This window comes from Salvelinus namaycush, unplaced genomic scaffold, assembly GCF_016432855.1.
Source record: "Salvelinus namaycush isolate Seneca unplaced genomic scaffold, SaNama_1.0 Scaffold25, whole genome shotgun sequence".
Classification (NCBI taxonomy): Eukaryota; Metazoa; Chordata; class Actinopteri; order Salmoniformes; family Salmonidae; genus Salvelinus; species Salvelinus namaycush.
The window spans coordinates 50,607-62,691 of NW_024059341.1; the positions used below are offsets into that span (position 1 = coordinate 50,607).

The window sequence follows — 12,085 nt, forward strand, 5'->3', positions numbered from 1 at the left end:
TACTGTACAGTATGAGTGATTATACATGTTGATGAGAACTAGAACCCTCACAGTACTGTACAGTATGAGTGATTATACTACATGTTGATGAGAACTAGAACCTTCACAGTAATGTACAGTATGAGTGATTATACTACATGTTGATGAGAACTAGAACCCTCACAGTACTGTACAGTATGAGTGATTATACTATACATGTTGATGAGAACTAGAACCATCACAGTACTGTACAGTATGAGTGATTATACTACATGTTGATGAGAACTAGAACCATCACAGTACTGTACAGTATGAGTGATTATACTACATGTTGATGAGAACTAGAACCCTCACAGTACTGTACAGTATGAGTGATTATACTATACATGTTGATGAGAACTAGAACCATCACAGTACTGTACAGTATGAGTGATTATACTATACATGTTGATGAGAACTAGAACCCTCACAGTACTGTACAGTATGAGTGATTATACTATACATGTTGATGAGAACTAGAACCCTCACAGTACTGTACAGTATGAGTGATTATACATGTTGATGAGAACTAGAACCCTCACAGTACTGTACAGTATGAGTGATTATACTATACATGTTGATGAGAACTAGTACCTTCACAGTAATGTACAGTATGAGTGATTATACTATACATGTTGATGAGAACTAGAACCCTCACAGTACTGTACAGTATGAGTGATTATACATGTTGATGAGAACTAGAACCCTCACAGTACTGTACAGTATGAGTGATTATACTATACATGTTGATGAGAACTAGAACCCTCACAGTACTGTACAGTATGAGTGATTATACTACATGTTGATGAGAACTAGAACCATCACAGTACTGTACAGTATGAGTGATTATACATGTTGATGAGAACTAGAACCCTCACAGTACTGTACAGTATGAGTGATTATACTATACATGTTGAGGAGAACTAGGACCTCACAGTACTGTACAGTATGAGTGATTATACATGTTGATGAGAACTAGAACCCTCACAGTACTGTACAGTATGAGTGATTATACTATACATGTTGATGAGAACTAGAACCCTCACAGTACTCTACAGTATGAGTGATTATACATGTTGATGAGAACTAGAACCCTCACAGTACTGTACAGTATGAGTGATTATACTATACATGTTGATGAGAACTAGAACCCTCACAGTACTGTACAGTATGAGTGATTATACTATACATGTTGATGAGAACTAGAACCCTCACAGTACTGTACAGTATGAGTGATTATACTATACATGTTGATGAGAACTAGAACCCTCACAGTACTGTACAGTATGAGTGATTATACATGTTGATGAGAACTAGAACCCTCACAGTACTGTACAGTATGAGTGATTATACTATACATGTTGATGAGAACTAGAACCCTCACAGTACTGTACAGTATGAGTGATTATACTACATGTTGATGAGAACTAGAACCATCACAGTACTGTACAGTATGAGTGATTATACATGTTGATGAGAACTAGAACCCTCACAGTACTGTACAGTATGAGTGATTATACTATACATGTTGATGAGAACTAGAACCCTCACAGTACTGTACAGTATGAGTGATTATACATGTTGATGAGAACTAGAACCCTCACAGTACTGTACAGTATGAGTGATTATACTATACATGTTGATGAGAACTAGAACCCTCACAGTACTCTACAGTATGAGTGATTATACATGTTGATGAGAACTAGAACCCTCACAGTACTGTACAGTATGAGTGATTATACTATACATGTTGATGAGAACTAGAACCCTCACAGTACTGTACAGTATGAGTGATTATACTATACATGTTGATGAGAACTAGAACCCTCACAGTACTGTACAGTATGAGTGATTATACTATACATGTTGATGAGAACTAGAACCCTCACAGTACTGTACAGTATGAGTGATTATACATGTTGATGAGAACTATAACCTTCACAGTAATGTATACATGTTGATGAGAACTAGAACCCTCACAGTACTGTACAGTATGAGTGATTATACATGTTGATGAGAACTATAACCTCACAGTACTGTACAGTATGAGTGATTATACTATACATGTTGATGTTTTTTTTCAGCCCTGGAATATCAGGAATTTGTTTTTTGTTGACACTTTTTATTTTTCACAAGTAAATTACTATATGCAAAGATATAGAAAAAAAGGCTATTGAAGCAAATTGCTGCAGTTCTGGTTCATTCTTTCTACATATACTTTAGTACAGTAAATAAAGTGAACAGGTGTTATTATTTTTCTATAATGAAATACTGATTTATGAAAAGTTCATCATTGATGTAATGCTCCCTGCTATTGTTTTGATGTCAGTGTGTTATGTGAGACCGTATGCTTTCTGAGTGAGAATTGTTGCCAGTGTTATGGTCAAACGAGCTTATTTTGAAACATGTATGAAGTGTTTTGGTGGTTTGAGTGAGTTTTGGAGGTGAGATGAACTGTTTGGCCAAGATGCATGTTGGTAATGCAGACTGTGTGAAGAGTTTTGAAAAAGTGGCTTCAGTTGAAAGATGCTTTTTAGCAATTGAAAAAAACTGTAAAACAGCTCCTTTTTTTAGCTTCATCTTGGCTCACTGACTGACCACTGCAGAAGTGCTGTCCTTCTCAGCTGTACCTGACACTGACTGACCACTGCAGAACTGCTGTCCTTCTCAGCTCTACCTGACACTGACTGACCACTGCAGAAGTGCTGTCCTTCTCACCTCTACCTGACACTGACATCACAATGGTTCACCATGGAATTGAGTGTTCTATTACAGATTCTACATTCTATTGATAGAATTCTGACATTAATTATTAACTCATTTAGTAGCGTTTTAATTGAGTGATCATTACATACTATGTTAACAGTAGATGACAACTTACCAGTCTTTTCCATAAAACCTGTGCATTTATGTCACTACACTGAAAAGACAGCAATTCACTTGACTAATTCATAGGTCTAAAACTGTACTGCACACTGTCAGGGAATTCCAATATTAGCTACATTACCTCATTACCTCACTACCTTTCACATACCTGCAAAGGTCCATCATCACAGACAAACAAGTCTCAAAGGAAGTGAAAGTGAAAGACGTGTTTCTCACTCACCTGCGTTACATCACTTCATTTCCTCAGTCCCTACTCGGTCACATCATCTGTAGCCCATTCCCCAAGTATTGCTGAATAATAACATAAAACTAGTAAAGGCTTATATGAAACCATTTTCATTTCACTGCCGTTTATTGCGCAATTACCTACAATGTTTACATTTATAAAGTTATGGATAAGAAGGATAATAATTGCAATCAAAGTGAAGAGATTGATTTTGAAAGGGGATGGTTGAGGCTACAAGATACAGATTATATTAAGAAAAACTGTTGGCAACTATAAAAAAAACTTTAAAAGAATGCATGAAAGTCTTGGGATGTGTACGCAGCACATGGAAGTAAGACAAATAAAGTTAGGTCATGTCTGAACAGTCCTCTATTATCATGCCTTGTTTAGGTTAGATTAGAAAGTGGTTGAGTTCCTCGTTCTGTCTGTCTGTACTTTTCTCAACGGGGAAATTCTATTGGATGCTAAATGTCATCGACATTGACACATATTAAAAAGCCACTGTTTAGACTTCAGCGTTATTCAGAGGACGTGTTCATCAGAAGATGTTTGATTGCTGTCTAAAGGTATGAACAATTTACTTTTAAATTAACTTGTTGGCCTATGAATTTATTATGCAGATCAATTATTCATTTTGTACTTCATATTTTATTTGTTATGAACACTTGCATGGGTAGAATCTTAGATTTTTATATTTAAACTGATTTGACTAAACATTATTCTCTCTCTCTCTCCTTGCCTCATACTCTGTCTCCCAGATGAGGTTTACTTTACTAAGCATCCTGCCTACTTTACTGGGCGTTCTAATCCTACACCAGGCAAAAAGCCAAAGCCCCAAGTTCACTCAGAGCAGCTGGAATCTTCTACCCAACGGTAGGAAATCATCATCTCTGACCAGTACATGTATATTACTGTCATCTGTTAGATCAGTACAGTTTGTCACAATAATGTCAGCCTGTACACTTCTCAGTATGTTGTCAACTCATTATTAAGTGTAGTATATGCGTTTCCAGTCTGGTATAGTACAGTACTTTCAGAAAGTATTCATACCCCTTGACTGATTCCACGCACAATACCACATATTATACATAAGTATTCACACATTGAGTCAATACTTGTTATAATCACCTTTGGAAAGGATTACAGATGTGAGTTTTTCTAGGTAAGTCTCTATGAGTTTTGCACACCTGGATTGTACAATATTTGCACATTATTCTTTAAAGAAATCTTCAAGCTCTGTCAAGTTGGTTGTTGATCACTGTTAGACAGCCATTTTCAAGTCTTTCCATAGATTTTCAAGCCGATTTAATTCAAAACTGTAACTAGGCCACTCAGGAACATTCTATATAATCTTGGTAAACAACTCCTGCTAAAAGGTGAATTTGTCTCCCAGTGTCTGTTGAAAAGCAGAATGAATCAGGTTTTGCGCTAGTATTTTGCCTGTGCTTAGCTCTATTCCGTTTCTTTATTTAGGCTTGCCATAACAAAGGGATTGAATACTTATTGACTCAAGAAATTTCAGCTTTTCAATTTTAATTAAGTTGTATAATGTTCTAAAAACAAAATTCTACGTTTATATTATAGGGTTTTGTGTGTAGGCCAGTTACACAAAATCTCAGTTTAATCCATTTTAAATTCAGACTGTAACACAACAAAATGTGGAAAAAGTCAAGGGGTGTTAATACTTTTCACTGTATATAAAGATCACTTACTGTAGTTCTATTTTGGTTTTGCCAGTCCGGTGTATAAAGGTATGTTTATGTCAGTTCATCATAAGGCCATATACAGTTGAGGTACTTTAGATGTTTGTGTTGATGAGCTACAGTCAGATCCAAAAATATTGGCACCCTTGAAAAAGATGAGCAAAAAATAATGTATAAAATACATAATACAAATACTGAACTACTGTATCTTGTACGCTCAAACAGATGGAATAATTATATTCTTTTATACCAATACAATTAGTCAGAGAAAGAGATTTTGTTCAACAAATATGATTTTTTTCTCTCAAAAAGCTAGGGATCAAAATGATTTGCACCCCTGTTTTTAATAGGATAACGGCACTGAGCTTTTTTCTAAAATGTTTTGAGATTGGAAAACACATTGGAAAGGATACTAGACCTTTCCATTCCTCCATACAGAACCTGTCCAGATACTTGATATCCTTTGTCTGCGCTTATGGGCTGGCCTCTTCAATTCAAACCACAGGTTCCCGATGGGGTTCAAGTCCGTAGACTGAGAAGGCCATTGCAAAATCTTGATTTTGTGGTCAATTTAGAAAAAGGTTCAGTGCCGTTATCCTTGCAGCATTGAAAGGTATTGACAACAGGGTTGCCAATCATTTTTACCAATCTATTTGAAAAAAAAAAGTATGCTTGTTACATGAGATCTCTGAGCAGTTGTATTAGTATAAAATAATATAATTCTCAAAAGAATTTGAGCATACAATATAGTTCAGTATTTTTATGATATATTTTATACAGTATTTGTTGCTCCTCTTTATCAAGGGTGGCAATAATGTTTGACCTGACTGTATGTGTTGGTGTTGATTGAAGTGTGTGTTGTCACCAGTTGTTGTGGTGAACGTAGACGGATCGCTGGTTCAGCATCCTCTAACCTGCCTGGGTTCCTTCGACCGAGAGGAGGAGGGTTGGAGGAGAAACAATGACTGGGTGTGGCGGAGAGATGGAGAGGAGGATGAGGAGATCATATGGATGATGTGTGAAGAGGAGAAGAAGAAGGGGAATAGCTTCCTTGTCAACCTGGAAGAGAGAACTGGAGGGGGGATATTTACATGTCACAGCCTGGATAGAACCCTCCTGAAGAAAACGACGGTGCTGGTCAAACACCTGGATGAACAGAAACGCATTCTAGAAGGATCCACCAGAACAGGTATACAGGATGTCTGTCTGTCTGTCATCCGAAATCAAGTAAAATATTGTTTTTCCATTCATTATCCAATTGTAACATTACATCTTCTGTCTCTCTTCTGCTTGGTTGTTTCTATTCTAAGGCTATATGAAATGTTCAACACGGAACTACCAAGGAGAATTCCACTGCTCCTGGAAATTCACCCCTACACGTGTTGGGACTGTTATGTTTGTCAAAGTGGCACGGTACTATCAACACCAACCTTTTCAATGTATTACTACTACACTATTGGAAAGTAGAACCATGCAGGGTTCTTCCATTTGAACCATTTTTGGTTCTGGATAGAACCCTTTGCAGAGGATTCTATCTAAACCCTCTATGTAGGGTTCTTTAAAGAACCCCCTGTAATATATACTATGGTTCTACCTAGAATCCTCTATGAAGGGTTCTGCCTAGAACCGTCTATAATGGGTTGGTTTGATGCTTCATGTTTCGGAGGACGCGTGACTCGACTGTCGTCTCTTGAGCCCGTTGGGGAGTTGCGGCGATGAAACAAGATCCACATTGAGAGAAGGGGGTCAAATACAAAAAAATATGAATAATTCTCTCTCTGCAATAGAGCATGCTGGGGAATATTATATATGGTTCTATGTAGAACCCTTCTTGCCTTCCAAAGAATCATTCTTGCCTTCCGAAGAATCATCAAAGAACCCTTTCTTCCAAAAATGGTTCTTAGGATGTTAAATGGTCTAGGTAGAACCCTTTGTCTTACAAAGAGCTCCTGTCTTCCAAAAAGGGTTATTCTGATTGAAGTGGTTCTTGGTAGAATCCTTTCCCTCCTCACAGAACCCGTTTGGAACCATTTTTTCTAAGAGTGTAAACATTCTATGGGTCTGACTGTTGTATAGTGCTACAGTGCTGTATGGCCTATAACATGTGACTATTGTATAGTGCTGTATGGCCTATAACAGGTGACTATTGTATAGTGCTATAGTGCTGTATGGCCTATAATAACATGTGACTGTTGTATAGTGCTACAGTGCTGTATAGACTATATCATGTGACTATTGTAAAGTGCTATAGTGCTGTATAGACTATAACATGTGACTATTGTATAGTGCTACAGTGCTGTATAGACTATAACATGTGACTATTGTATAGTGCTATAGTGCTGTATAGACTATAACATGTGACTATTGTAAAGTGCTATAGTGCTGTATAGACTATAACATGTGACTATTGTATAGTGCTACAGTGCTGTATAGACTATAACATGTGACTATTGTATAGTGCTACAGTGCTGTATAGACTATAACATGTGACTATTGTATAGTGCTATAGTGCTGTATAGACTATAACATGTGACTATTGTATAGTGCTACAGTGCTGTATAGACTATAACATGTGACTATTGTATAGTGCTACAGGGCTGTATAGACTATAACATGTGCATAATAATTTACAGTATTGACTTGACTTCAAATTAAATATTACTGAATGGACTACTGCAATGTTACTCTACTTTTAGTCATCCATTTATTGTCTTTTCTATAGTGGCCTGTCTGATACGGAGAACATCAGCTGTTCTGTGGACGCCAGTGGACAGCAGTGGACTTGCTCCTCTTCGTCTGGCCAGAGTGACATCATGTGTTCTGTGAACAGTAGTGGACTGGGGGTGTCCTGTGTGGACAGACAGTATTGTCCATATGCTGAGGAGACTGACCGGATCACCCTGACCATCTACATGAGGACTAACTACCTGCTGGAGGAATACTCACAACGCTTCTACTTATCAGAGATAGGTGAGGACACACACACACACACACAACACTTCTACTTATCAGACATAGGTGAGGACACACACACACACAGACACAACACTTCTACTTATCAGACATAGGTGAGGACACACACACACACAGACACAACACTTCTACTTATCAGACATAGGTGAGGACACACACACACACAACACTTCTACTTATCAGACATAGGTGAGGACACACACACACACAGACACACACAACACTTCTACTTATCAGACATAGGTGAGGACACACACACACACACACAGACACACACAACACTTCTACTTATCAGACATAGGTGAGGACACACACACACACACAACACTTCTACTTATCAGACATAGGTGAGGACACACACACACACACACACACACAACACTTCTACTTATCAGACATAGGTGAGGACACACACACACAACACTTCTACTTATCAGACATAGGTGAGGACACACACACACACACACACACAACACTTCTACTTATCAGACATAGGTGAGGACACACACACACACACAACACTTCTACTTATCAGACATAGGTGAGGACACACACACACACACACAGACACAACACTTCTACTTATCAGACATAGGTGAGGACACACACACACACACACACACACACACACAACACTTCTACTTATCAGACATAGGTGAGGACACACACACACACACACACAACACTTCTACTTATCAGACATAGGTGAGGACACACACACACACACAACACTTCTACTTATCAGACATAGGTGAGGACACACACACACACACAACACTTCTACTTATCAGACATAGGTGAGGACACACACACACACACAACACTTCTACTTATCAGACATAGGTGAGGACACACACACACACACACAACACTTCTACTTATCAGACATAGGTGAGGACACACACACACACACACAACACTTCTACTTATCAGACATAGGTGAGGACACACACACACACACAACACTTCTACTTATCAGACATAGGTGAGGACACACACACACACAGACACAACACTTCTACTTATCAGACATAGGTGAGGACACACACACACACACACACACAACACTTCTACTTATCAGACATAGGTGAGGACACACACACACACAGACACACACAACACTTCTACTTATCAGACATAGGTGAGGACACACACACACACACACAGACACACACAACACTTCTACTTATCAGACATAGGTGAGGACACACACACACACACAACACTTCTACTTATCAGACATAGGTGAGGACACACACACACACACAACACTTCTACTTATCAGACATAGGTGAGGACACACACACACACACACACACAACACTTCTACTTATCAGACATAGGTGAGGACACACACACACACAACACTTCTACTTATCAGACATAGGTGAGGACACACACACACACACACACACACACACACACACACAACACTTCTACTTATCAGACATAGGTGAGGACACACACACACACACACACACAGACACAACACTTCTACTTATCAGAGATAGGTGAGTGTTAAATAGGGACCTTGTTGCAGTCATAAGGGCAGACATGTTGCAAGAGGCTGGCAGGATCAGGTGTACAAGTTGTGATTTTAGGCTACTTAAAGGTGACAATAATGGTCTAGGTGTGCACTTCACTATATTTACCAACTAATAAAACAATTATATTTACAAACTTCACAATGTAAGTGGTCTCTGAAAAGAAAATTCTTTGTAGCTGGTAAACCTGTCTATCCCGTAACAAACATTAAGAATGCAGAAACAAAGCTGTCTAAGATGGCAGGAGTTTGTAGAGCACTAGTGCAGAGACGCACCACTAAAGTCTTCGTCACCACCTCCATATACACTGAATAAAAATATAAACGCAACATGTGAAGTGTAGAAATACCTGAAATTTTCCAGATGCACAAAAGGCTTATTTCTCTCAAATTCTGTTCACAAATTTGTTTACATCCCTACTGGTGAGCATTTGTCCTTTGGCAAAATAATCCACCCACCTGAAAGGTGTGGCATATCAAGAAGCTGATTAAACAGCATGAACCTTACACAGGTGCACCTTGTGCTGGGGACAATAAAGGCCACTTTAAAATATGCTGTTTTTTCACACAATACACAGATGTCTCAAGTTTTGAGGAAGCGTGCAATTGGCATGCTGCCTGCCGGAATGTCCACCAGAGCTGTTGCCAGAGAATTGAATGTTCATTTCTCTACCATAAGCTGCCTCCACCGTCGTAGTAGAGAATTTGTCAGTACGTCAAACCTACCTCACAACTGCAGACCACGTGGATGGGCCTGGGTTAATACATTTATTTCAATTAACTGATTTCCTTATATGAATTGTTACTCAGTAAAATCTTGGAATATGTTGCGTTCATATTTTTGTTAAGTATACAAATATCTTGCACATATATGTAGGCCTATCAGAAGATTATATGCTGAGAGTTTGTTGGTTTAAGTGCTACTGAAAGTTAGTTTGATAGTGCAGAGTGTTAGTAGAAGTTATGGTAATATTATCTATCCCACCTCTCTCCCTCTCTCCAGTGAAGCCAGACAATGTATACATTAAGGAGGTGAACAGCAGTACTATAGAGTGGAGCTATCCTGTCTCCTGGAACAGACCCATCTCCTACTTCCCCCTCTCCTTCCAGGTCAAAGAGATCGAAGGCAGAAAGTGCAAGAACGGGTGCACGTGTGATTCTCCCTACACAGAGGTGAGGACTACTATCTACATACTGTACATCCTACTAGCCCTTGTCTCCAGAGCTTGATGAGGGCCATTACACCAAGAGATCCAGACCCTGTACTAATAGGCTCATACTCTTCAACTAATAGACGTGGTCACTCTGGTCCCTGGTTCAATTCATTAGAGCACACCTTAGCAAAACGTTTTGCAACGAAAAGGAGCCTTTCTTATTGGACAAGTTCATGTAGTCCCTGCGTCAGGCCATTTTCCTCTATTTGGTGCTTAATTAATTAAATCCCTGTGTTCCTCAGGTCCACACCACAGAGAGCAGCCAGTGGTCAGTCAAGGCCAAGGTGACGGTGTGTGTCAGGGCCCAGGATGCCCTCTGTGACTCCCCCTGGAGCGACTGGACAGAGCACAGGTCAGTACCACACTCTCTAGTCTACTGTATTCAGGAGAACCTCTCCTCGGGGACCCCCAGCTGTTCCATGTAGTTGAACTATTGAAGAGTTAACACACCTGATTCAATTTGTCAACCAATCATCAAGCCCGTGAATACCACTGAATCAGGTGTGCTAGTTTAGGGCTACAACAACATAGTGAAACAGCTCCCGGAGTAGAGGGTTAAAATCCTCCTCTAGTCTACTGTTTCATTACGGAGACATTGTGCTCCATCCACACTACCAGGGTTAGGATCAATTTGGTTTTCCATTCAGTACATTCAGTAAGTGGATTGAAATTCCATTTCATAAATGGAAAATGCGCCTTTGTTTATCAATTCAAGAATTTAATTTCTGTGAAGACATTGCAGAACAACACGTTTTACAATATGATGCGATTTTTCAGACTCAGCAACAAGGGAAACAGGAGGGGGAGGCAGGAAAAGCAGAAGAAGAAGAAGCAGAAGAAGAAGAAGCAGAAGAAGAAGAAGAAGAATGTGCCTCAATAGTATATCTTTACCATACTGATGGCCATCAAATATTAACCTATTTATTCACTCTAGTTTGTAGGCATTCACACGCTAAAACATCCACTATGACAAAGGTGTCTTAATTCACACGCTAAAACATCCACTATGACAAAGGTGTCTTAATTCACACGCTAAAACATCCACTATGACAAAGGTGTCTTAATTTACACGCTAAAACATCCACTATGACAAAGGTGACTTAATTTACTCGCTAAAACATCCACTATGACAAAGGTGTCTTAATTCACACGCTAAAACATCCATTATGACAAAGGTGACTTCATTTACACTCTAAAACATCCATTATGACAAAGGTAACTTTGTTGCCAAGATAATTTACTGACAAAAACTTCACTTTTACAATCTTTATACTTGTTATGAAATGTATTTAGTAATATTTATGATTATTTATTTATTAATGTTGCTTTTTATCTCGTATGAGTATGACATGACATGCACTAACATAAACTGAACTGATATTTTTGTGACTTTAATACTATAAATCAAAATAAACATACAGACCTGCACTTATGGTAGATGTGTTGCAGTTCTTTCCACTACTCTGTGCTCACAATCTTTAATGCATTTCAGGATAAAAAAAAATAACGTGAAATCAAGCAT

At 38.7% G+C, this 12,085-nt stretch overlaps 1 protein-coding gene across 1 annotated transcript; it reads left to right on the top strand.

Moving 5' to 3' along the window:
* The first annotated feature begins 4,131 nt into the window (after window positions 1–4,131).
* LOC120039058 (interleukin-12 subunit beta-like) lies at window positions 4,132–10,988 on the top strand. The gene is made up of 6 exons (XM_038984585.1): window positions 4,132–4,147; window positions 5,702–6,022; window positions 6,144–6,246; window positions 7,556–7,803; window positions 10,353–10,522; window positions 10,806–10,988. Exons 1-6 carry the CDS (start codon window positions 4,132–4,134, stop codon window positions 10,986–10,988), a joined length of 1,041 nt encoding a protein of 346 aa, XP_038840513.1.
* Window positions 10,989–12,085: the final 1,097 nt, after the last annotated feature.

Excerpts from the sequence above, each read along its gene's own strand:
- LOC120039058 (XM_038984585.1), top strand. Across the intron at positions 6,247-7,555 it reads ATGTTTGTCAAAGTGGCACG|TGGCCTGTCTGATACGGAGA; the intron begins GTACTATCAACA and ends TCTTTTCTATAG. Across the intron at positions 10,523-10,805 it reads GTGATTCTCCCTACACAGAG|GTCCACACCACAGAGAGCAG; the intron begins GTGAGGACTACT and ends TGTGTTCCTCAG.